The 27,585-nt window shown below is 31.2% G+C and overlaps 2 protein-coding genes across 4 annotated transcripts; both read right to left on the reverse strand.

The window, feature by feature from the left end:
- Positions 1-111: 111 nt before the first annotated feature.
- Positions 112-8,551, reverse strand: LOC134688036 (PR domain zinc finger protein 13-like). Its single transcript, XM_063548503.1, has 3 exons — positions 8,381-8,551; positions 3,776-4,016; positions 112-1,170 (listed from the first exon to the last, which is right to left on the reverse strand). Exons 1-3 carry the CDS (start codon positions 8,549-8,551, stop codon positions 239-241), a joined length of 1,344 nt encoding a protein of 447 aa, XP_063404573.1. The 3' UTR covers positions 112-238.
- A 7,401-nt stretch (positions 8,552-15,952) lies between these two features.
- Positions 15,953-24,088, reverse strand: LOC134688255 (radial spoke head protein 3 homolog B-like). 3 transcript variants are annotated; one of them, XM_063548766.1, is made up of 8 exons: positions 23,974-24,088; positions 22,595-22,761; positions 21,908-22,001; positions 21,387-21,674; positions 20,890-21,093; positions 20,446-20,608; positions 19,845-20,086; positions 15,953-17,102 (listed from the first exon to the last, which is right to left on the reverse strand). In XM_063548766.1, the coding sequence occupies exons 2-8, from the start codon at positions 22,708-22,710 to the stop codon at positions 16,998-17,000; spliced, it is 1,212 nt and encodes a 403-aa protein (XP_063404836.1). In that variant the 5' UTR covers positions 22,711-22,761; positions 23,974-24,088; the 3' UTR covers positions 15,953-16,997. The 3 variants fall into 3 exon arrangements, with proteins under 3 accessions (XP_063404836.1, XP_063404837.1, XP_063404838.1); XM_063548767.1 differs by having other exon boundaries at positions 22,595-22,758; positions 23,974-24,069; XM_063548768.1 differs by having other exon boundaries at positions 24,015-24,030.
- Positions 24,089-27,585: the final 3,497 nt, after the last annotated feature.

A 27,585-nucleotide genomic window follows, 5' to 3' on the forward strand; every position in this document is an offset into this window, starting at 1 on the left:
AGTAGATGCCGGTATGTCGCTTGTTTATTTCGTTCACAGCATTTGAAAAGCTCTGACAGTTTACACAGCTACTTTTGCATACGTACTATTTCTGTACTAAAAATATGGTTTTTCATGTTAGTTTAGAATCGAGCCTCCTACTAAATTTTCTAACAGGTTCCTGTCAGTGGGGATTTAAGAGACTGCTAGAATTCATTTATTAAAGAATCACAAAGAAAAACAACACTGCAATAAATATTTAAGCAACAATAATTTCTTCATTATCACTATTATCTTTGATAGAGTCACTGTCCAGCACTGATGCACTTGTTTCTTTTGGGTGGCGGGAACGAATATGTCTTTCCAAATCCCGTCTACGCACGAGAACTTTATTGCAAAATTCACATCTGTACGGGGTATCTCCTTCCGCATGTAGACGCACGTGTTTGTTTAAGTTGCTGGGATCCCCAAAAGGGCGTGAGCAAACCTTGCACTTTAATGGTTTATAACCAGTATGTGTTCGAAGGTGTATTTTAAGTCCATACTTCCTGGAATAAAATTTGCCACAGAAAATACATATATGTCCACTTTTACATTTTGTTAAAAGGGATTTGGGTAAAATGTCTAAGGGTTCGCCTTCCATTTCAGAGGGTAAAGGAACAACACTGTTTCTTTTCAAGTCTTTGTTTTTACACCCCGCTTCAGAAGCATGGTCTGCTCCATTTGATACTGGTGATGTTGGTATCAAGTTATAATACAGATTGGTACAATGTTGAAAAGGAAAGTAATGTGATTGTGCTGGACTAAATGTTATCGGTTTGGGAGGTGATAATCTTGCGTTATGTTCAAAACATTCACTATGTTGTGACATGCACCTTTGATCGAAACGCGAGTGTGATGACTTTGATGACAAATGTTTCATCCAAGCATTTGTAAAACACTTATCTTCTTTTAGATAACCAGTTGTGTGATTTTGTATATTTCTAAAGTACTGTGTGTAGTCTGTATTTGGTAAGCAAGAAATTGAGCTGCTACAACCGAGAGTTAGAAATGGGTTCCACTGATGTCCGTAAGGGTTCAATGGTTGGATTTCTTCTTCCTGTGCTTTACATCTGAACATCATGTGAGCTTTAAGTGGGTTTGGATATCTATATGATAACTGGCACTTGTCACATTTGTATTGCTGGTTACCTGCAAAGACAAAAATATATATATTAAAAAGAGCTATAATGAAGTTTTTCAGATGGGATTGAGAAATTCTTAAATGGTTGACATATTAGATGGTAAATGAACTGATTTATTCATTTGTTTTGGTTTGAACAATCTTCTTTTCACTGAATTCTTTCTATTTGCGTTTTTTTGTGTGGTACGTTGCTAGTTAGGTAATTATCCATGGCATCAGAGTCCAAAGGGCATTGATGTAAATTGTAAGTAACTATATATCATAATTTTCTTGAGCTTGAGATAAATGTAGCAACGCTGGCAAGCTATTTGCTTTCTACTAGGATAAACTGTTTACCATAGGAAAGTCACTGGTTACTCTTGTACTACCAAGGTTCTATACATGTTGATATAAGTATGAGGGGAAAAAAAGGACAAGAATTATCGAAAGTCAATAATGTAAAGAGGGAGGTACTATTTGGACCATTAAAACCAAATAAGAGTAGTGAAAAAACAGAATATTCTATGACAAAAAGAAGCCGAACAGTCACACAAATCGCTACTGCACACTTTAAATGTTTGAGTAGCACTGAAACCAACAAAAAAATGGAAGAAGAAAGACAACTCTGGGGTTTCTTACTGTACCGCGACTAACTATCACTATGTTATATGATTATGTTTGCCTATTATCCAGTTATTTAGCATTTGTGTGTGGAGGGGTATCTATATTGTTCCTATCGTGTTAGACGGTAAATTTTAGAACCCGACATCCAGTAATTGATTGCAATAACACTGATAAAGTGTTAAAAATGAAAATAGGAATATTGATAAATTTGGAAAAACGGAGAAAGAATAAAACTTGTCTACCGTACAATGAATCTGACAATGGAGACAATTCGTTTAGGCTATAATCCAGTGTGTTCAATTCACACCTTTAGAAAATATTAGCAACAGCAACATATTTCTTAAACTTTCAGGAATATGTATCTAAGAGAATCTCGGAAACAGTCTTCAGTGTTGTCCCAAACTAAAAATACATAACGACACACAAATATACTTAAACGGGAGGAAAATGCTTAAAGCCTAAAAAGATCTAAATAGCTTCAACTTTGTTGGGAAAGTTAGTTCAAAAAGTTTTCGCCGCCAAATAGTGCACCAATCATTCAAAAATGGATTTATAAAATGAAGATAGTATTTTCATTTTTTTCAGTTTAATTCATACAATCTTGAATAAAATTGTAATGACTGAAATAGTTAAGGTAACTTCATTGGAACTTCGTTCGTTTATTGTCGTGTTATAGATTAGGCCGTTGGTTTTTTTTTTCATTTGGAATACTGTCAGTGACTTTTTATAGTTTACTTCATGCTCATTGTTGAAGGCTTTATAGTTACCTCCGCGTCATTTGCACTAGCTCTCATTAGATATTTGTCTTATTGACAATCATACCCGTGAAATCTTATTTATTCATATTTGCAATATTCTCATAAGAAGGATTAACTTGGAAAAAAACAGAGAACTTTTATTCACAATAAATATTATATCAAGTAAAATATGTAGAAATATTGATTATTTTAATGCTATTTATTTCCCCCTAAAAGTATTTTAATATAATGATTATAACAATAATGATAATCGTAATAAGGATATGAAGTAGAACAATAATCAAAGTAATGATAATATTAGTAAAAATAATAATGAAAAAAAATATTTTTATTTTTCATTTTTGATTGCCGCGTTCAATGTGGCTTTTTATTGAACCCTTAAGGTGGCTGGGGCGTCTTAATTAAAACTGACAGAATTTTTTGATAACTTGTCAAGATAAAGCTTTTATCATGCTTTTTTCAAAACTGTATTAAAAAGTATGGGTCACCGGACTTTTTTTCACGCTACAAGTTGCGCAAAATTGTCAGATTTTGTATAGATTATTCATGGAAAATTAAATTTTGTGTGATAAAACGAAAACATACTATAAGAACTTTAAGATAAAATGTGAGAATATTGCTCTTATAACATGCCTTCAAATAAACAAAAGAAAAAATGGGGTCACCGAACTTGTTTTCTTGCTACATATCAAAATAGGTAAATTCATAACACTTTCTATTGTAAAATTTACTTTATCGGAGTTATCTCCCCTTATTTGGCAAAGTTTGAAAAAATCTAATCAAACACAAACAAGGCGTTTTTACAAAATTACAACTGAAGTTATGTTAAAACACACAATTTTCTATATTTATATCAAAAGTCTTTAACATAATTTACATACAACTCTCAAAATTTGCACATTTCATCAAATATATAGACCAAAGATATCTGCTTATTTAAAATCCAAGATGGAGGAAGACACCCGAGCCACCTTAATATCTTTTGCCAACGTTCAACTGTTTTACATGAAACAAGCTTAAGAACAGTTTTCGTTTAAAAATAACAAAAACATATCAATTTGCTTCTTTTAGTTTAATGTAAAATAAATTGAAACAAAATATAATATGTTTAAAAATTAATGTATTTTCCAAATTTCTAATTGTTCTGTTGTAACTGAAATAAAAAAAATTACAAGCCTTGAAAATAATTTAAAAATAAGTTATATTAATAAATGAATTATTCTGATATTTAACAATCTTAAATGAATCTTACCGATAATGTTTTGGAGTGACAAAAATGGAACTCCACTTTCTCTTGCTAATGGTTCGCTGAACCATGCGTATAGCTGTTCTCCCATCTTCAGTTTTCTTGTAGTCCGGAGATAGACAGTACCAGTTCGGTCTTTATAGAACTCGACATTCTGCTCGTGTCGGTCTCGTGCAGGCTGGACATATTTTATCCACTGATTGGATGATTCAAAATCAAGAGTTATCCGCCCATCTTTGTGCTTCACCTGTTAAATAAAAATCTTTTGATAATTGTTTGACTGGTGATTTAATGTTTTCCTTATAAATATTTAAAATTAGTATTAAATGAGCACGCGACTAATAAAAATTCTTTGACTAAATGATAATCTTGTAACAAATAAAATATTTCAACTTTAAATCCGCTGCTTAATTATTTATTTGCTTATTTAATTGAAAGTCCTTTCATTTTTACTTTCAAATACTTCAAAATTATTTACAGAAGACGAGTTAGATGTTGAAGCACGGTTTTAAGTTTCTTTTAAAGGCGTAACAGGAGCCAGGATGTTGCCACATTTCTAGTGTTGGCAGACAGATATTTGCTAAAGCGATCATCTTCAAGAGTATCGAGAAATCTAAGCCGATTTGTTTCAATTTTTTAACAGTATCTTATCCTGAATTTCACGCGACGAATACGAATTGTTTCCATTTATACAGTAACTGTTTCTACATTTAGTTAGTTGCAACTAAAACATCTGTCCAAACATTATATTTTTTATTGAAAAAGGTCAATATACCAAACGCAGTATTTAACCCGCCGCATTTTTGCGCCTATCCCAAGTCAGGAGCCTCTGGTCTTTGTTAGTCTTGTATAAAATTTTTTAAATTTTAGTTCATTTATATATTTGGAGTTAAATGTGACGTCAATTTTCACTGATCTAATTCACAATTTTACTTAGGGGTCAGCTGATCACCACCTCCAGTTGTGGTATTTTCTCGCTACGTTGAAGACCTATTGTTGGCCTTCGGTTGTTGTCTAGATCTGCTTTTTTTGTCGTCTTGTTTTCTCTTTGACATATTCCTCATATCTATTCTCAATCTTATATATCTTTATTTATTTAAGTTAGTAAGAATTGTATTGTATTTTCGGTTTTTTTCCTTTTTATTAAATTCAATTTCAATTTCGGTAAAGACCATGACTTTCTTTTATATTTCAAAACATCCCTATAATGGAATTCCTGAAATAGTAAATCATCTTTTAGAAATTTTTAATTCATAATTTAAGTAGACGTCAAAGGTTAACAAAGAACTTGACATTTACGAGACCTTTCTTAACCTCGGTCGTTTCCAAGGAAGCACGTGCGCTGTAACAACATTTGAACTCTTGATTGTAACCTTCAATTAAGGTCCGCATGTAAAGGTAAAAGATTAATTTTAGGACAAAAGTTAATAACATACTTGTCATATTCTCAACGATGAGTTTGTTATCTCGTTAAGTACGGAACATGACAAATTAGAAAATACAGCAAATAATTTGACGTTTCTTGTGTAAATAATTGCAATAAGTGGGCGGATAAATTTCGCGTTTAAGTGTCGTGCGGATCATGATAATAGCAATTCATATTACAAATTGATCCAGCAACAGCTACTAGAAAAACTTGAGAGAAAGTGTGTCCACAAAATTTAAAAGCAGCGAACACAAATAGATAATATAGGTGAATACAACAGACGTTCAGGTATAAACATAACAACCACTTAACTCGAGAACGCTCTAATCAGTGATGTCATTTTAACCGTAAGGTGTACTCGATTAAGTAAACTGTACATTCGACTTTGTTTTACAAAAGCACACACTTGGTTCATAAGCATTTGTGCATTGGGTGGAGCTGAATTCTATGGCTGTTTGACAAGAAAATGCCAAAGGCTACGGACACTCTTTTACGTTTTGTATTGATTTTATAGAGCATTTTACCAATTGATTCCAATGCATGCCTGTTGGGCCTAGGACAGACTGTAGACTCTACTACTTAGATTTTATTTTTTTTAAATAAAATAAAAAATGATATATAAATGAAAAGTCAGATAGCTGAGATAAAAGTCACATAAGACATATCCAATGACGTATGTTTTCCACAACTGCCGCCTTCAATGATAGACAAGAATAAAAACTATGTGGCAATTAACTGAAATACGATAAAGGCGAGAGAAAATTCACAAAGACATGTTTTTTAAACAGACATTAAACAACGAGAATTTGAAAGATAATGGCGAAATGGCTTCGTATGTTCAATATATATTTAAAAATTTCACGAGATATCTAGCTTCGCGATTCTATAGCCCTATGTACATCACTGTTATTTTGTTTTTAGTAGAAGGTAAAATATATGTTTAACTTCATGCTCTACAGTTAGACATTAGGTTTCCGTACTGACATGAACATACAGATATTATTTTGTTAAAATATACTATTGGGATTTTTTTTTTCTTAATTTCGCTTATAATATTTGCATACATCAAGAGTAATTCTATTTCCTTACATACATATTTTTCGGTTTCGCGCCTACCTTTTGTCGTGAAAAATTCCCTAATCAGATTGACAAGTATATTTTGCATTCATTTAATGATATGTTATTCAATAGAACTTTCTCAATTTCTGATTCAAACTATTTGAATTTGTGGACTTCCTTCCATTTATTTGGAGCGTTGGAGACCATGCATGATGTACAGAATTATCACAATTTACAATTAAACTGATCGGTGCAATTCCTCATCCCACATTACGTTTTGTTTTATTTACGCCTGATTTTAAAAGACAAACTTTATAATAGTATGGGCATAGCGGAGGAGAATATGCCGGTTTGGGTTTTTTTTTTTGTTTTTTTTGGACTTTCTCGATACCGGAATGTATATCCTTCAAGTATACTCTAATTCCTTTTTAAAGTTGGGCTTTACTTTAAATGGTTTGTCGGATCTAAAGAAAGCTTTTGTATATAAGATGGAAGATAAAATATGTTTTATCGGAGCTAAATTGAGTAATATATCCACAAAACCATAATAGGACCACAATGAGCATGTTCTATACTTTTTTAGGCATTATGTGTGAAGATCTTCGGAGCTGACTGACACAAACAGACGGATATTAATTTGTTAAAATTTGATGTTTATATCTTTTTTTTTATAAATCATTTCCAATAGTTAAGGAGTCGTATATCCCACAATCATATCTCTGCTTTTGCTTTTGATCCTTTTTTCAGCTCTTCACCGAAATATCTAAAAGGAGTTTTTGTACGATTTTTATTAAAATAAGATCATGTATGAGAGCCAGTAAATCAACTGTCCACGAAAGACCATAGCACAAGCATCCTAACAACTAAAGGGCACCGTACGACCTTCAACAATTATCAATACTCGTTCGTATACATATAGTAAATTTGAGAAACTACTTTTTTTTATTATAAAATACATAAGTTAATCTGGTGTATGAATATAGGCATCAACTGCAGACTTGGGAATTGTAAACAGGAATTCTAGTTCTCCATGCTGTAGGAGAGTTTTGTATTCATGATACATATTTTCATGTGTGAAAACAAGATTCGATTACTATAATTCCAGTATCATAAGTTTTATAGATAGATTATGCCAGATCTAGGAATGTAGCATTTCCGGTTGTTTTTTTTTTTTAAGAAACAAAATTATTTTTCACAAATTTTCATCTTATGAATTTTTAAAGCCGGGGGCAATAAATTTTTAGTTAAGGTTATATTAAGTGCTATTTATAACTTGTGACCTAAGTCGGTTCTATTAGTGTATTTCAAAAATTAGATCTGGTTTTCTTTTGTCTATATTTTGCAGGTATCTATAATTAAAATTATCATGTTTTTATGAAATTAAAACCGAGGTATTCCACATCAACTACTTGCCCCAAGCGACTGATATATATTTTTATATACTTCTGAGATTCACTTCTTAGTTTAAGTTTAAATTATTTAAAAAAAAAAGCATCACTCTTAACAGTCAGTATTCGTAAATTTGAATGTAATTAATAATATCCTTTAAAAGTTTTGTACGAAATATAAAAACTAGGGCAATAATTTATTTTTTTCAAACACGAAGTTATTCGTTTTGAAGGAATTCGACTGTTTCAGCTTTTTTCGGGAATTCGGCTGTTTACCCTTATAGCGTGAACTCGAATATTTTCACGTCTGGTAGTAAGCTATACAAGAGTTTACCGTCAGACGAATTTCAACCTATCCGCATTTAATATAAAAAAAAAAGAGTAAAAAATAATCTTTATTTTAGCAAATGACACCTTACAATTTTATATTCTTTTCATTTTCCGAAAAAAAAAATCGTTTTTCTATATAAATGTGTAAAGAATTATTGTCAAGTTGTCTTTTTGACAAAAAGTGACATTTAAACTTAAAAGCAATATGTCAATCGAATTTTAAACAGCTAAAAAGACTTGTAAATAAAACTTCAATTTATAAAGGAAAATCTTATTGTTAATGTAAAAAAATAATTTTAAATAAATACTTTTTTTTACATAGAATCAATGGATCAATGTGGGATCATTTTTCTTTTATCAATTCAAAAATAAATCATTTCGATACTGTTTTAGCTTAATTTTACATACCTCTATGATAAAGTCTATATTTGGTTCGTCGACAGAATTTTGTCCCAATTTGAACTCCCCGGGATGTGGACCAGCAATACAATTTTCCGGAATATCAGTTGCGGCGATAACCCCTGTATTATAATCACTGGGGTTGCCATTTGTATGTTTTGGACTAGTACTACCAAGCATTATGAGCAAATTTAGGAAATAATCGAGGAGTCTGCTTTATATAGGCGTATTTTCTTATTTTATTGATGTATTTGAAAAGTGGGAACTAAAACAGCTGTGAAAGCGTTTTTGTGTTTCCATGACAATTGAAAGTTTTCTACCACAATTCAAGCTGCGACATTCCATAGAAAGTAGCTGTACGCGCGTGCGTACTGATATTGGAAACGTATCACTGGCCGATAAGAAGCATGTATGCTAATAATAACAAACATAATTAATCTTTTACTTTATATTTTTTATTATCATGAATTTTCAGATTTCCTTTAGTTAATTCTTTAATTTAATTTTTTTTTATTCAAATTTCATTGAAACTTTTTTAGATTTTTTTTAAAATAAAGGAATTAGAAATATTATAAATATCATGATTGAATATTTTGCCGCATTAATCTGTTTCATCTGAAAATCAATCAAATTGGTGACAGATAGGAAATCGGAACAAGCCAATTAGTTTTATAGTAATCTGCTACTAGACTTTAACTGAAACATTTTGTATTTTGACCTATCTCAACTCTAAAATAATAAAGGCCTTTCTTGTATACTAATAATAGAAAAGCCAGTTCTAACTTTAATTAATATGTTTCTAAAGAGTATACGTAACAAAGTTCTTTCAAAAAGATATCTATGATTCTGGAGTTGGTCAATTTTGATGGTATGAATTATTTTTATGTGTTGCGATTCTAAACTGACAAAACATAACAATCATTTTTACAAAACAAAAAAAAACAAAAAAAAATATTTTATTTGCCAATTATGGCGCCCAAAATTGCTGAATAATTACATTTTAATTTCCAAACATAATGTAAAGTAAATTAAAAATAAGTTAAACAAAGTACATAATATGATTGATTTTGAGTTAATTGATAAATATCAAAGCAAATGAAGTAAGTAATTTGTAATAATAAAAATATATAATATAATATGACCCAATGGCCATTGGCTGTTACTCTAGTCCCTTTTTTGGACAGCACACCTCATATAGTTCATCAATTCATTATTTACTATCAGTTGCATTATGTGACGTAGCATGTGAATGTACTGATGGATTTACATTTGTTTTCGACTTTTGTATAATCATTTACTTAATAATTTTTGTACGTATATTTTTTTTCTTCAAAATTTACCTTCAAGTTACCCAGAAACAGTCTAACCTGGATATGTATACAAACTTTGCATAGAAGTTTACATCTAAGTCCACCCAAATTGGCAATAAAGAACATGTAATTTAAGTTTGTTTTATAAAAATGAAAGTAAATTATAAGTTAACTTATGCATTTATTTCTTTGACACAGATTTTCAAACAAACATGATATCAGTGTTAATTGTTTTACGCTTCCGAAACGTATAGGAAACACACATATATCGGGGTTTTATTCAGATTTAAAAATTTCCAATACTAGTTAGCTTTAAAATAAAGATTGTCCTTTATTTTCGTTGTAATAAAAATTAGAGCACCCGACTGAGCAACTGTAGTCAAGAAAGAAATTGCGTGTAGCGCACGTGTGAGTATTTGTTTTCAGTGTTGACTGTCGCTGATTGGTCACGAATCGTTTCTTAGGCGCGTGCTCAGCTCGAGGAGACATGCGTCCTATAGATACAAGCAATACTTAAATATGGTTTCATATAATTTTCCGTAAGAACCTGTTTGCAATTTTTCCATTTTATATGACTTTAATTGGGAAAAATTGACAGGGATGTGGAGGGTGATTTTTGTTACATATAAATAACATGTGTTAAGCAGACGACACTTTCTCACCATTTTGTCAGTTATGAGACAGGTACATTATATTTCTTGCTTAAAACCGGTAAATTAAAAAGAAATGTAAGAAATAATGTTGAAAATGAAGTTTTTGAATAATAATAATAACAATCAGGATCTTTATTGTCTTTAAAGCATGGACACAATTCCCAATTTAAAACAATTGGTTCATCAAGAGTTCCTTGTCGCCAGTTCCTTTGAAACACTATAGTTAATAATTTATAGATAGTAGCATTTTCAAAAGTGTACCTCATGAAACCAGGGTAGATAATTAATTGTCAAATTTTCATTTCAAAGGGAAACATTACTTTTTCCTTCAAATTACAAGGTGTGTACTTTTTTGCTATATTTATTAAACCAACTCAAATTTCAATAATCACATATTTTAGATTTTAAAGCCTTTAATGGTCTTTAATTGATTACTTGTTTCAGATATTTGATTTTCTTTAAAGGCTTTACATGTTAAAGCTTTTTCATTCAACTGTCTCAACTTTTTCAAGATAACCAAGGCAGATACGTTTTCCAAATACCATTTTAAAAAAGAAAATAATCTTTCCAAATTTTGTTAATGCTCCGCGAATTCCACAAAACATTCATATAGTCTTTTGATTAGTTACTTATGTGCATATATCTTATTCTGAGTTGTCTACATTTACAAAGTGTCAGATGTTCTATAATAAATATTTGAAACTGAAATGAGAGACCGGAATTAACGCTAGCGTCCTTTCGCAAAAATGCAAGGATCAAGTACTAGTATACGGCAAATATAAGTTTTCAAAATTATCAATTGCACTAAAATACAGATTCAATTGCGCTTATTTAATCTGTACACATATTCATCATACACAAAATCCTTAATAAATTATAATTTACATATTTTGTTCATTAAAAAAGTTACCAATGGAATAAATGGAACTGTATAAAAATAAAGAAAAGGTGGGGATACAATTGAAAGAGAACTACTTTTTGCTCGTTCGTTGCGCACACTCCCGAAATTGAAATATCTGTTTTAGTCTATTATTCAAGATAATACTAATATATTGTAGACAGACAATTGACTTATGATAACCCTCTCAATAGTTGCCAGGATGTCATAATTATATCTTCCGATTGGAATATTTTTAGATTTATCTCAATGTTCAGGATGTAAAATCCAACTTTTTGAAATAGATTAAAACTATAAGCAACAGTTGCAGTTAAACATTATTTTTTTTCTTTCATATTTTCCAATATTATCTTCATCTCATAACGATTCCGAAATTGATGTACACAAACAGAACCAGATAATCAAATAGAATAAAACGGAACCCTTTGAAATATCAAATTGATAATTGAATACAATTAACCAGTAAATAAATGGTACAGCTGTTGGTCATCTTATGCATTGTCCAGTTTTTCAAGCAGGATTACGGACACCATCTGAATAAATAGAGGTCTTGTTTAAATGTAACATTGTTTGCCAGCTTTGCCAACAATGTAAGCCACAAAACAGTTTAGCCCCAGCTCTATACCTGCATGAACTTAAATAGATACAAGTTTAACGAACATCAATGGTCGAAGTGATTTCCTATAAACTACAATCTACAGTCTAAAAAGCTTGTCTATGTTGTATATCTATACCACCACCCACCAACACCGGGCCCGAATAACAGACGCAGTTTTATTATGTTCCTCCCGATGTGTCTAACATTCGTGTAGAAAATGCATGCTCAACTCACATAGTCCTACAACCGTGTAGGAGTATAATTGCCCTAAATAGATAAATAAATGACGATTATATTTTTTTTTACAATTTTAGTAAATATTTATACATAATATCTTTAAATTGAGAAACTAATTAAAAAAAATGCAGTTTTTTTTCTTTCTTTACAAATTGAGTAAAACTTGCTGCAAATGAGCAATAACGGATAACAGATTTTATGAGTATAAAAAGTAAAAAAACAAACGTTTCAACCCGCTACATTTGTTTGCACCTGTACTAAGTCAGTAGCCTGATGTGCAGTGGTTTTCGTTTGTTGATGTGGTTCATAAATGTTTCTCGTTTTAAAAAAAGATTATACCGTTTGTTTTCCCATTTGAATGATTTACACAATAGTATTTTTTTGGGCCCTTTATAGCTTGCTGTTAGTTTTGATACAAGGCAAACTCAGTACGTGCTGAAGCCCGTACCTTGACCTATAATGGTTTTCTTTAACAAATTGTGACCTGGATGGAGAGTTGTGTCATTGGCACTCGTACCAAACCTTCTTATTTATGATGAAAAAGAAAGATGTGGTATGATTTCCAAAGAGACAACTCTTCATAAGAGACCAAATGACACAAAAATTACCAACTGTATAGGTGTATAGGTCACCGTACGGCCTTCAACAATGAGCCAAACCCATACAGCACAATTCAAACAAAAAAACTAACGGCCTTAATTACGTACAAAAAATGAACGAAAAACAAATATGTAACACACAAACCTGACTTGGGACAGGTACATACATATAGAATGTGGCGGAGTTAAACATGTTCGCCGGGTTATATCTATTAAGATAATGACAAGATACTAACAACCAGTAAAGGCTTCTTTGCAGCCAGACACTTTCAGAAGACTAACGAGCTTTGATATCATACAAACTAAGAACATTCCAAAATTCAGAACAAGCTAAAATTTTCGTCATTTTCTGTTAGTTCAAAAGATAATCGACAAAAACAAAACCGCAAAGTCAATAGACCATTACTGAGGGGCGGGGTAAAATAATCTCGATGGAAACGAGAATGTGTCAATGCTAATGCAATTGCATACAAAATATTATAGATCTAACATTAGTTGTTCCCAAAATAACTGACCTAATAAATCATTAAGTAACTAATAAATACTAACTAAGCAAAAGTATCACAGCCAACAGACCATTACTGAGGCTCCGGTTTAATAACCTCCGTGGACATGAAATATGTCAATGGTAATACAACTGCACACAAAATAGCATTGACCTACCCTAGTGGTTCCTTAACTGACCTTATTATAAACTATACAAAAGTTGCACCTACCAAATTATACTATTTACCGGATATGTTATAACATAAGCAACACGACGGGTGCCACATGTGGATCTGCTTATCCTTCGGAGCACCTGAGACCGCTCTAGTTTTTTGTAGGGTTCGTGTTGCTTATTCTTTAGTTTTTTTTATGTTGTGTCATGTGTTCAATTGTTTGTCTTTTTTCAATTTTAGTCAGGCGTTGTCAGTTTATTTTCCGCGATTTATGAGTCGGACTGTCCCTCTGGTATCTTGTGTCCTCTTTTTCAAGGTAATTAATTCGTGATGATGACTGAGGGGTATCGTCAAATTATCTCCCTGGAAATGAGTTGTGCCAATGCCAATTCAACTGCATACCAAATATCATTGACATACCAATAGTGCTTCCCCATAAACCCACCTAATCATAAACTTGTACATTGGTGATGAAGACACTGCTGTCCCAAACAGTAATCAGTACTTTTGTCTTGCTTTTTGACTGTCAATTTCACTAGTGAAACAAATATCTTCATTTCAAAGCAAATACTCCCAAGAAGTGTTGTGGGTTTGGGTCATATGAGTATTTGTGTAGATTTTGCATTACTGATTGTGTTTGCGCTTTCTTTTTCTTCCAATCTACTCTAGCTTTCTGAATAATAGTCAGATAGCTGACTATAAGATACAAGTTTTCCTCATTGTTGAAGGCTGTACAGTGACCCATAATTGCTTATATCCACAATATTTGAACTATAGTGGATACTTGTCTGATTGAAAATTACCACATCTCCTTTTTTTTTTTTATTTTATGAAAAATTCTGGAAATTGGAAAAAATAATTTAATTACAATAAGTGCCATACACCTTCGACTAAGATTCAGGCAGCAGTAAAAACATGAAAAACAAAAGTCCACTCAACTTCAAATAAATAATTTAACTTCAGAATGTATAATGGTGCACGAATATAACATTCATTTTCCATTCCTGTTCTAGTATTTTAAGATATAATTTGAAAGAAATGCAGTTGAAATTAATAATTAAGGGGAATTAACTCTGTACTTGGCAAACTCATTCAGATATTTCTTGAATTGCCAAGATAATTCATGAATCACCAGACATTAATGACAGACCTACAACTTCTAAATTGGATGAAGGTATCTTCAAAACAAGATGGTTATGTCAGCAGTGGGTTATTTTAAGTCTTGTCCAACATTAAAGGACAACTAACACAATCTTTGAAACCCTAAAGGGTTGACATTTTAAAGTTGACTGAAATTTGGTAAAGTAGTTTAAGGTCAAGTTACAGTAAATGGGCTATGTCTTCGATTTCAGTAAAATTTGGCATACAGCTCTGGCTCGATGAACTTCAACTGAAAATCGAAATAATAATGCATTTATCTCAATTATCATTTGAAATATTACTGATTGATTTCTCTTAATATGGGTTAACATTTGTATAGAAAGCACATAAAATTGGCTAAAACCCTTCTAAAATTTATCTTAAAATCGCCAAATCTCTAATTCTACTCCATAGATTTTCTTAAAAAACTATATGTTGTTGATACATAAATTTCCATTATAATGATGCAAAATAAAGATAGGGTCACCGACTTTGTTTTTACAGTATACATCATTCAAAGTTGAGTTCTTTGTGAAAAAATCCAACAAAACGTCGAAATAATCGTAACGTTATCGCGTTCCAGGCCGTAAAACGTTGATTTTTGACGTTTTTCACTACCAATAAGGTAACAAATTGATTATTAGATAAAAAACGAAGTCGGTGACCCTATGAATATTTTATATCATTAAAACAGAAATTTATGTGTCAACAGTAAATAGTTTTTTAAGAAAAATCTATGGAGTAGAATTAGAGATTTGACGATTTAAGACAAATTTTAGAAGGTTTTTCGCCGATTTTATGTGCTTTCTATACAAATGTTTACCCATATTAAGAGAAGTCAATCTGCAACTTTTCATCAAATAAAATAGATAAATGTATTATTTTTTCGATTTCAGTTGTAGTTCAACCAGCCAAAGTTGTATGCAATTTTGTAGCAAAATCTGCGACATAGCCCATTTACTGTTCCTTTACCTTAAAAGGAGATTTTTTTTAAAGGATTACAGTTGGTCTCTTGTGGAGAGTAGTCTCATTGACAATCATACCACATCTTCTTTTTTTATGTTGAAGTAATTGCTAGAGCTCCTAGGACTAAAAGTGTAGGATACCAATTTCAATCTTCATAACCCATGAATTAACAATAAATGTACTTAACCAACATGAACATGTTTAACCCCGTCACATTATTTATGTATGAGCCTGTCCCAAGTCAGGAGCCTGTAATTCAGTGGCTGTCGTTTGTTTATGTGTTACATATTTGTTTTTCTTTCATTTTTTTTACATAAATTAGGCCGTTAGTTTTCTCGTTTGAATTGTTTTACATTGTCTTATTTTGGCCTTTTATAGCTGACTATGCGGTATGGGGTTTGCTCATTGTTGAAGGCCGTATGGTGACCTATAGTTGTTTTAAAATGTCTGTGTCATGTTGGTCTTTTGTGAATAGTTGTCAACAAGAGTAGGAAGTAAAAATGGAACAAAAGAAAACAACGTTCAAACTTTACACTTTATTTGGTAATTTCAGTTTGAGCATATTGTATACCAACATTTAAAATATAAATATAAAAATGTTAAAATCATAACACATACTTCTTCTAAACGTTGTTTTCCATAGTTTGTGACAAAATAAAAACCAGTGTTGTCTCTGAGAGATAACAAAACGAAGCAAATTTAAGGATAAATATTATAAATTCTTAATATAAATAATTGGACGGTCTAATTTATTTAACGTATATAAACATAGAGACAACATTTTTTTTAAACAATATATACACAAAATGGATCACAGATACTGTAGACTAAGACAAGGCATTTATAAAACTTGTTTACTTCTGTACTCGTTTGGTATTTGCTATTTTTGATTTCTTTATTGCTATTGTTATATATTAATAATCACTTGAGATTTTCTTCAGTTTTCCCAAAAAAACATTGTTTCTTCTATGTTCATAATTTTTACAATTTAGACAAAAAACAGCGACTGTTGATGTAGAAAGGATAAAAGGAACATAGAACATGATTTTTTGAAATTTTGACAAAAAAAATTAAAAAAAAATGTTTTTTATAAAAGAAACCCAGATAAATAACTTTTATAAACTAACTGTGGTTCATACTTTTATCATGTTAATAAGACAAGAAAAAACTGATATGATAAATAACTAGAAATGTAAAAATATGATGAAATATAAACTTTGAATATCACACATTTCTCTGGCAGTACTTCACTACAAAAATTAACTATCTTGCAAAGGCATCTAAATACATTGCTGACATTTTATTTATCTTTACTTTTCCCGCTCTTGCTCAAACAAACATTATTTTCTAGTTCATAATTTCTCCTTTTATGAAAGTTAAATGTAAAAGGAGACATTTTCTCTGTCAAAATTTGTTTCTATAGATTCCTGCCTTGCTGATAATAGTAGGTTGCTCTGAGCACTAAAATGAGTTTTCTTCCCCTCAAAATAAATCAGTTTTGATAAGAAATAAATATTCCATAAAAGTTTGTTATAATTGTCATGCATGAATGAATTTTGTTGCATTCTAATCATCTCCACCTGCATCATCATCTGCTTGTTGTTCCTGTTCTGGTTCCCCTCCCTCATCTGCCTTTTGCTCTGTTTCAGCTTGTTCTACTGGCTTTTCACCCTAAAATAATAATAATAAATTTTGATAAAATATTTTCTTCCATGATTATTAACATTTTTTTTTAAGTTCATTCATATTATGAAATTCATCATTTTTTTCAATGCATTCTCTTTTTATCTGTTCAATTTTTGAGAACACTTACTAATGATATAAACATTTTTTTAATTGATTAAAACAATATCTTTTTTATTGTTTTGATTAGGCATCCATGTAATTGTTTTAGCCTTGTTAACAGTGTCACTTTAATTCCCCAATCAGATAGCTGCCAGAAAGGATGAGTCAAGAAGAAGAACAAGCACTTGTTCCCTGTTTAAGTGTGCCATTAACATGGTGTCAAAGCCACCTTATAACAGTTAAATCCCTATTAAGTTTTGCATATGACCATTGTACTCATCAAATGATCATTGCTCTCCAGGCTATCTTTAATAACTTCCATAACAAATCATTGAAGTGATCATTCAATATTTATTTTTTCCCAATCAAAAGAGACTGATCGACCAAACTGACAATCCGTATTGTTATTAATTTGTAAGAAAAGAAAGTGATCATCATGATAAAATCAGGCGCTGTAATCACCCATGCGGAAAAATTGTCACCTGCTTTCATAGAAAGAGAATTATTTTTCCAACAGTGTAGGAAGTGTGCAAGGAGTTATATGGCATCTAAAACACCATATATATCATGGGAATTTGTCATGTGGTGGAGCTAGAAACCTCTCGTTTCTTCCTGTATCGACAGTGTGTCTAATCTTAATGAGAGAAAATTCAGATCTGTCTCCGACACAAATAAAAGTCACAAGTCTATTCATAATTCCTCCTTGCTTGTTAATTAATAATAAAATAACCCTGCCGTTATATAACTGAATTAATTATTTGGTAAATGTCTCTCTTTTCAACGGAAAACTTTCTTTATCCCAAGAAATTATTATTATTAGTGAATTTAAATCACGAAAATGAGACAGTTTCTTTTATTATGATAAGAGTCAATTTGAAATCACTTTCCGGCCCACTGAGCCTGCCAAATAAAGTCATTGTTGACTTGGACACAATTCAAATCACTTGTACTTTATCAAATTTCACCACTGTAATTTTTAATACATTTGTAATTGTCTAATAAAATCATAATGGCCCTGTAGTTACAATTCTATCATCGTCCTAAATTTACTCTGATCTTTAAAATTTAATATTGCTGTTGCAAAAAGTATTTACAAAAACTTTTTATTACATAATAAAATATGGCAAGTGGTAAAATACTGTAAAACTTTAGTTAATTTAAGAGTAACGAGTGTAAGCATACCTGTTCCAGGTGAGGTACCCTAGTCATAACAATCCATTCATTATACCCTACTTATCACAAATCAAGGTGGGATTCCCGTAACAACAATTTATTGTGTTCACTATTTATTATGAATCTCCTCATGCAGGGGAAAATTCAGAGTGAAGGTGTTCATATTGAAAAACATTTTTATTTATATTTAAATTTAGAAAGAAAAAAAATTTTTAACAATTCATCTTCCAAATATTTCTAAACATATATATTTAAGGAATGACTGTAATATTTTTTCTGTCTTTGAAGAAATACATTGTAACATAAAAAATGTGGTGTACACTGAATAACGCGTGTAGTGGGTTATTTACAGTGTGCACCACATTTTTTATGTTATTTTAAATAGACAGAAAAAATATTACAGTCATTTCTTATAATTAATTCTAAATTCCATTTTAAACTGTAGAAAACCTTAATGATGTCACGGTCACATGGCTAAATTATGTCTATGGGCTCATAACAAAATAACGTCAGCCAATCAGAAGACGTGTTACATCCAAAATTAAATTATACATGAATAAAATAGTTTGTTTAGTTTTTACTTGGTAGTAATTTATCGACTGATATTGATGTTGTTTACAAGCATGCCAAAAAGACTTTTAGTTTATTTAAGAAACAGACATGTATCAATTAATGAAGCCTCAAATATATTAATAAATAATACAATTCATATGAAAATAATGAAATGACAGTTAAAACCTTTGAAGGATCAACAGTAAAAATTAATAATAAAACATTTACTTAAAATAGGATAAGGAGAATAAATTCAGAATTAAATATTTGAGTATCTAAAAAATGAATGAGCTATTAACAACCTGTAACACATGTAAGACACAATTTCTTTTTATTTTAATTGTCATTTAAACATAATTATTACAACATGAAATGATGACTTTTTATTTTGTGAGAAATCAAAAATATCCATTGCTACATGTACAAGCAAAACTAAGTCATGTGGTTATCACAACTTCTCTCAAACTCCATAGTCCTGTTCAACATGTGGATATTGAAGTGTTTTGTGATCCATTAAAAAGACGTTATGCAACATGTTAACACTTTGAGTAAATATATTTACAAAATAATGCCTGCCAATGTTAAAATGAGTATAGACCATCACAAGGAAGTATATTTCTTTTTTATTTCTTAGCAATGACACATCCAAAAAAAACACCCGTATGACAATTAAACATTTTTTCATTAAATTTTTAAGCACTTAAATAAACTTTAATGAAAACATGGAAAATTGAGTAAAAAAAATCTGGTTAATTTACACAAGAGAAAAAATCTATCTGGTCAGAACTGTACTTTATATTTCTTTTCTAGAAGTCTGATCAAGGATATGCCACTGAAAGCTTGTCTGTTCCAAGCTTTGATGCCAAAGTATTACATCTGGTTGAAAAATAATGGCGATCTTACCTCAGATGTGGCTGAAGCTGATGGTGGCACAGCGTTTTGTGTTGTATCTTGGGATTTTTCTTCTGAAGTTTGTTCCTGTTGTTCAGATACTGCTGGTTTTTGACCTATTTTGGCATACAAGTCCATTCGTTTACTAACAACCTCACGTAAAATGCCATCAAGCACCATTCTGCCGAGTTCTGATTTTTTCAATTGTTCTGTTACTTGGTCCATCAACCATGGCATGAAACCTTGCTCCAAATCTGAAAAAATAAAAATGAAAGGTTATTTAAGTTTTCAATGTGTATTGTAGCAAATCAGTCAGATACCTGCAGGCACAAAATTATTGAAAAATAATCATTTAATCAAAGGAAGATTTTTTTTATCGTTGCTCTTCAAAATATTAGTGTGCTCAATATAGATTGGAGAATATTATCATTATTTTATTGGCAAAATTTGTGTCTTTAAATTTTTGATTTATATCAGTTTAATCTGACATACATGTATCATCTTACTAAGACAAGAAAAAGGACATCGTTACTTTGATAACAATGAATTAAAACAATTGACAATTCAACATTAGAATATTTTATATCAATGATTCTCTATGAATGATCTTTACCTCTTTCCACTGGGTCATAGAAGTAGCCATTGTCTGATAGTGTACCAAACACTGTAGGCACAAGATCTGCGAGGTAGCTTTGAGCAAATGCACGGGCGGCAATTTTATCTGATGTTTCTTTTTCTTTCTTAGCAATTTCTCTTTGTTGTCGCATCCGTCTTTCCTATAAAATATCAAAGCTTTATTAACATAAAGAAGATGTGGTATGATTGAGAAAGAGACAATAATCCACCAGAGTCCAAATGACAGTGGTTCATTAACTGTAGATCACCGTACACATTCAACAATGTAACAAATTAACTTTCCCCATCATTAGGCAGATCTTAATGGTTTGGAAGATTTTTAAGTGACAAATATCTGGAGCATTATGAATGCAAACTATTTCAGATCTTCCTTATTTAAACAATTATACATGTTAACATCAAAAATATTTATGAAACAAACCTTTTCTTCTCTGTGTCTTCTTTCTTGCTCCTCTAATCTTTGTTGTTCTACTAATTCTGCATTTCTCAGTTCCTCGAAGGCTCTTTGTTGCGATCGTAGGTTAGATAACTCTTCCTCTTCCATGACCTCTAATAAAGCTTGTTCTACTGTTTTACCGACTAGCACTTCTAATATGGGTTTAACTTCAATGTCAAAATCAAACAACTGAAATGTAAAAAAATAAAACTTTAAATGAATTCTTTTCAAATAAAATATTGAATTCTGAATTACATCAAACCATTTCCATAAAAACTACCTTTCTCTTTTCAGCTCTTTGATAATATACAAAAATTCCATTTAAACAAACATTTTCTACCATAGATTTTATAAATCAAAATGTAAGTTGTTCCTATTTTCTCATGTAGCATCTAATAATATTCATATAAGGGAGTAACCTAATACAACAAATATGGGTAAGTTTACATTGATTTGCTAAAGGTTCAAGCTCACAAACTTACATCTCCATCTAATATCTGTGTCATTATGTCCACACCAGTTTTGGCGGGAACAAACATCGGTGATGGAGGTCTGTCTAAGAAGGCATCTGTTTGCACTTCCACATCAGCTTCCTCCACACGATCACTTAATTCTTCTAAATAAAGTTCTGTTTGAACATCTATGTGTTTTCTGCCCTCTACAGCTTCTGGAGATCTTGGACGGAGTTGTTCTTTTGCCCTTTTTCTAGCAATAGCACGCCTTCTGTTTTCTTGTTGTCTCTGAATTTCAATTGGATCAGGCTGTGCATGCTGTAATGAGAAAAAATTGTTAGATGTTAATTTCATGACAGATTTGAAAAAGAATTTCCTGGTTTAATTTTTGAATTTAAAGAATATTCATGTATAATGGAAATTTTTCTATTCAAACAAATTATGAAGTCCAATGTGTTAAATATTTATTTTCCTTCTCAGTAAAAAGATTTATTTTCTCTTTCTTGTAAATAAGAGTTACTTTCCCTTTTTTGTACTATGATAATACTTACTGCAGGTAATGTGTGTTGGGCATATGTGTTTCCACGGACAATACGTCTGTCGTACATTATGTTGCCATACAATGGTACACCCTCAGCACTTAATCTACAAGCAAAAACAAAATATGTGAAAAATATACTTCAATTTCAACAACATCAAATGATAAATGTCTGATGTCTTATTAAAAAATTAGTTATAAAAGGATTATTCAGGTTGTTGATCCACGCAATTTTTAAAATGTGTTGTTTTTATGTTGTACTGGCATGCCACTTTTACAGGTAAGGGGTAGGATTTGTAGACAAAAAACTAGTTAACCCTATAATTCAGTGGTTGTTCCTTGTTTCTGTATATAAAATTTGTTTTCTTTCATTGTTTGTACATAATTCAGGGCATTATTTTTCTCAATTGAGCTGATTTACATTTGACATACATGTATCAGGGCCTTTTATAGGCTAATTAGCTGCCTGACTATGTGGTATTGGTTTTGCTTATTTTTAAGGCTGTTATAAACAAACACTAATAACATGCATGCCTTTAAGATATAACACTACATGTAAATAAAAAAAAATACTTATTTATTCAATGTAGTTATAGAATTTCAGGTACAAATGCACTTGTATCTATCTGACATTTTGCAAGCTGTAAAAAGGAAGAATTATCACAAAAAATATAAAACACAAAAAAGGACAATCACTTACTGCTGTTCTGCAGGAGCTGTCATGCCATCTCTGTATTTCTTTCTTTGTTGAACAGCCCTTGGCTGACTTGCGAAGGTGTATGTCCCTTGCGGTTTTTGAGGTAATACTGCTGCCATTTTGTTAGTTTATTTCACATAAAATATTCTTTGATCTTTTATTTGGACCTGCTGATAAGCAACAAAATATGTATTAATACACTTGATAAAAAAGCAAAAACATAATGATTTCAATGTCATAGAAAAATAAACCATATTGGGAAAAAAAAGAAAATTCTACTGTCATAGACATTTATTAAACATTAGAAATTATGTTGTGCTGTCCATTTTTAAATTTAATGATAATCTGATCTGAATACAACAATCTCAGGTTGTTCTTTATAAATGAATTATTTATGTTGATCTGGCATCAATCTACACAAACAACATCATTGAACAATCATTTTACTGTGCTTGAATAACATAGCGTTATGACATCAGAAAATCCATGAATTTTAATGTTGTCCCTTAAAATAAACGTTACCTTTGGAATAATTAGATGGATGAAAAATAACCAATATCGCATATAAACCTATAAATGGCATTCTGTCTTTAGGGTAACCACCCAAATAGAACTCTACAAGTAAACTAACCCTCTCTTTATCTTATTTAGTCTTGCTAACCTTGACATTAGAGCTAACTCTAAGTCCTAACACAAACTCTAGCCTTACATCAATACATGTAAATTTTAGGAACAGTTTGACTTCAAAGGAGTCAAAGGGGGTCACCTAGTTATTTAAATAAGTGCATGTCATGACTGAAAGTCAGCAGAATGTATGAACTGTTAGCTATCTAAATCTATTCAAGATTAAATAAGAGGGATACATGTATCTAACTGTTAATGGAGGGGGCAATACTTTTTTTTATGTTAACCTGTTTTGGCCCTTTTCAAGGTGTTGTTAACTGTTATCTGAGATCAATTAAAGCTGTTAACTGTTTTTAACCCACTTTAAACTGCATTTTTGCATTTTTGTTTATTGTTTTTGTCAAAATTGAGGTGTTGTTACCATGTTTAAAACGAACCACCTATTGCCCCTCCTCTTAATGGTTTGGTAAGATGTATTCATGTGTATAGTGATGATTGAACAGTCAATGCAAAAATATATTCTACACAGGTCACTCTGCACACATAATACAAAGTTTTTTTTTTAATCAAACTGCCCGCAGCTATAGTCATAGACTGAGTGCAGTATCATCATTGGCAACAAGATATTTCAAGATGAGTGTTTTGTATTACTGATTGATTTTCTAGATACTAATCAAAGACGAAAACTCATAAGCAAGCATAGGTTATGTTTCCGTATAATTAAATTAACAGATTGCATTAAGAACAAAAGTATTTACCACTGCATTCGTTCACCAAGCCTTTTCTATCGGTTTCTTACCTCCCTTCAAAATATTTAGAGTGACGTTGCCATGATACAATAGCGCCGCACTGAATCGCTACACAAATATTTTTATTTCAATCTACACTTAAAAAATTATGTGAAATATTTTTAAAGATTATTTAATTGTTGTAAGCTTTGTGTGTAAATTTTAAGTATTTTATTCTAAAATTAAAGTAAAGTTAAAGAAATTATTTTCTCCGATTGAGTGGGTAAATTGATATTTCAAAAATAAACAAGCGAAACGAAATGTAATAACATGTTCTGTCTTGTTCAAAGCATGGACTATAACCAACATCTTATATCTATACACACGTAGAGAAAACGTGTTTTAACGAATGCGGAAGAACATCTCAAGAACGTTTGCACCATGAAGAGTTATCGATCTTTTCTCTCGGCTCTCAAAGAGCGAAAAAACTGCATCTAGACATTGAACGTTTTGCGGGAAAATATGAATTCCTACTCAAATCCAATCTATAAGAAAAAAAAGAATTATAACAGAAGTGTTCAGTGAATAAATAATGATATGCAAATGGATGAAAATTAAATATACATGTAACTGTAATTATTCTAGTATACAAAGATTCTACAAATGTTAATATAATATATAAAAAAAAAACAGACTATGCTAATTTGTATCACTACAATATAATAGTTATTTTGATGAAGTTAAATTTATCATCCACGAACCAACTTGTCTCAGAAAAAAAATATATCTGTAATTTGTTGTTCGGTGTGAGCCAAGGCTCCGTGTTGAAGGCCGTACTTTAACCTATAATGGTTTACTCTTTAAATTGTTATTTGGATGGAGAGTTGTCTCATTGGCACTCACACCACATCTTCCTATATCTATTTAACCTCAATTTCAGGTATTATAGACTGATGTGATTTTTTTCTGAGACAAGTGCTTGTGACCATCCACAATAACATTCGGTCATCCAATGTTCGGTACTTTGATTATAACTCCCCATACAACTTTAATAATATAACCTTTACCAATACGTTTGTTTAAAGGTTGGATGAGTTTATACGGATCACATAGTGATTTCCGCGCTTTTACTACGGTACAATATTACCGTAAAATGTAGGATGTGAAATATTTATAATAAGTTTTCTGCAGCATGCACAGGTACAGCCACTAATCAAATCGTTTAACCTATGAAAGAATTGGGTAAAAGAACCAAGGGGAACGAAATCACAGACTTAATAATTTACCATTGATACATTGATTACGTTCGTTAAAATCTACCAGTGACATCACTACATATACGGACGGACGAACGAGTTAGGATGTATAAACACCGTATGAAATATTCATTTATTTTATGCATTAAAAAATCATGTTTCTAACAAAAGTTGTCAAATTGTCAGTGTTTAAACAAAACACCTGAAATGAATATAAAGCAGCATGAATTGAAATACACAGTTTGTTTGAAATGGTAATACACGTTTTGTTCGTACGGTATATCAAACTTGAGCCAACGGTTAGATTTACTCAAAGTTAAGGTAAAGTCCGAGGAAAATTTCAAACAGAAAGTCCCCAAGCAAAGGGCAAAATCAAAAACCCAAACACATCAAACGAATGGCTAACAACTGTCATACTCCTGACTTTGTTAAGGCATTTTCGTAAGTAGAAAATGGTGAATCAAACCTGGTTTTACAGCTCACACTTGTATGACAATCACGAAAATAGGAACGAATGATACCAGAGGGACAGTCAAACATCATCTATATAGTGGAACGTAAAGTGAAAGGATATCGCTAACTACTTATCTTTCTTCCTAAGAAGTTCCTGTATGAAGTCAGCCTCATAAAAATAAAGGAACAAGTAGGAATGAAGAGGGGCACAATTAGTTCCCATTCCGAGAGTCTGTTGAAAAAAACGTCCTCCAAACGTAACACATATGTTGTCAATCAAGAAATCAAGCATCTTGATAAGATCAGTTTCAGAGATTTTTTTGTTTGAATCAAAGTGCTTCTTTAAAAAGTATTATTTATCCTTCCCCAAGACCAAGATAGTTGTCTCTATATGTTCGCCATTCTTTTTAATGAAACAAAATAATACCAACTCTTTCAATTTGTCTTTTAGTTTGAAATAGGGAATATTTGTGTAAAGTGTAGAAAAGCCAAATATTTTAATATTATTGCAAGATGAGAGAGCCTTTGATGGTATATACTCTAAAAGATCTTTGAATTCTTTAGTATCCACATCTGATTCACGCCACATCTAGAATAGGCAGTTTCACAAAACGTTGGAGCCCTGCTTTGATTGCTGATAGAATAGATGATAATAATTCATTAACAGGTTTCGTGGAGTACTTGGAAGACCCAGCAATATACCATTGTTTGTAAGAGCACTTATATAGTTTAGGTATCCAATACATTGATGGAAGATCCAGTTCTTCCTTTTTGGTTGACATTCCAAAGGAACATAGAACAGACCTATATGATTATCCAGGATTTCCTCTTTGGTAAGTGTCGTGAGGGTAAATGTTGAGTTTTAAAGTGAATGTAAAAGCGCTGTACAAAACACCAGTCATTGTTGGAATCATGGTTTCGATAATTATTCGTGTCTGGCCCAACACACATATTATCGTTAGCTAGAATACCTTATACAAATGTTAATTACCATTTACTTGATTTTTTTTAAACATTCCAAGTGTATAAATGTAAACGTAATAACATTTAAAACAATTAAAATTTTAAAGGAGCACATGACATTTTAAGGGGTACATGACCTTATATTCAATTAAATGTTGAACTTTTTAATAATGTTTACGTGAAAAGAACTGCAAAACGTGAGCGAAGGTAACGCTAACCCTTATGCGGTTTTCATTGCATTTTTTTTGTGGTAATGCTCATATCTGGTATAAAATATATACACGGGTGTGAATTTGACAGCTTTGGCGAGTTCCTTTTTATACAAGAGCAGCCTACAATTTTATTTACCTATCAGTAACCTTCAAGGGACAGTTCCCGCACGATCATGTCATTCATGTATGAGACGAAACACTGACAAAATGGATTTGTTATTAGAATAAAGATTACTAGCATAATATTTTATATTATTTCACAATACTATACCGGTATTGCCCTGTTTACTGTGAATCAAATAAATCAAATTGAATCCGTTCAAGCAGTCAACCTCTTATATTTCAAGAGAAGAAGTAAAATTTTCACATTTAAAGACACAACACAAACTATCGGCTGGGAAAAGTCTTGAAAAAATACAAAATGACAAAAAATAACATCTAATATAATTTAACATATATCGAATTTAACACTACACTCCCATATTTCATACAATATGTGAGGGAAGTTAATTGCGATGGTACCTACAAACAAAATGAGAATATATTCGTATGGAATAAGCTTGTCTACAATGATACTGATAGTTTAATCTCCTATACCAAAGTTGAACAGACAATATAACATACAAATTATTTTGTGCATTGAAGTTAATTTTGTTTACAGATTTTTTGTGATGCGGTACGTGATCATGTAATAAATATATGTGTTGATCAGTCAACCTTCATACTTCATTGTACAAAAATGAACGATTACTGGAACA

This window comes from Mytilus trossulus, chromosome 10 (genome assembly GCF_036588685.1).
Source record: "Mytilus trossulus isolate FHL-02 chromosome 10, PNRI_Mtr1.1.1.hap1, whole genome shotgun sequence".
In the NCBI taxonomy this organism is placed as follows: domain Eukaryota; kingdom Metazoa; phylum Mollusca; class Bivalvia; order Mytilida; family Mytilidae; genus Mytilus; species Mytilus trossulus.

Bases quoted from the DNA above. Each gene is read 5' to 3' on its own strand.
- LOC134688036 (XM_063548503.1), bottom strand. From the start codon at position 8,551: ATGCTTGGTAGTACTAGTCCAAAACATACAAATGGCAACCCCAGTGAT. The intron at 4,017-8,380 runs GTATGTAAAATT...TTTATTTAACAG, and splicing joins ATATAGACTTTATCATAGAG to GTGAAGCACAAAGATGGGCG. The intron at 1,171-3,775 runs GTAAGATTCATT...TTGTCTTTGCAG, and splicing joins GTCACTCCAAAACATTATCG to GTAACCAGCAATACAAATGT.
- LOC134688255 (XM_063548766.1), bottom strand. From the start codon at position 22,710: ATGGCAGCAGTATTACCTCAAAAACCGCAAGGGACATACACCTTCGCA. The intron at 22,002-22,594 runs GTAAGTGATTGT...TTTTGCTTGTAG, and splicing joins ACAGCTCCTGCAGAACAGCA to ATTAAGTGCTGAGGGTGTAC. The intron at 17,103-19,844 runs GTAAGATCGCCA...TTATTATTTTAG, and splicing joins CAGCTTCAGCCACATCTGAG to GGTGAAAAGCCAGTAGAACA.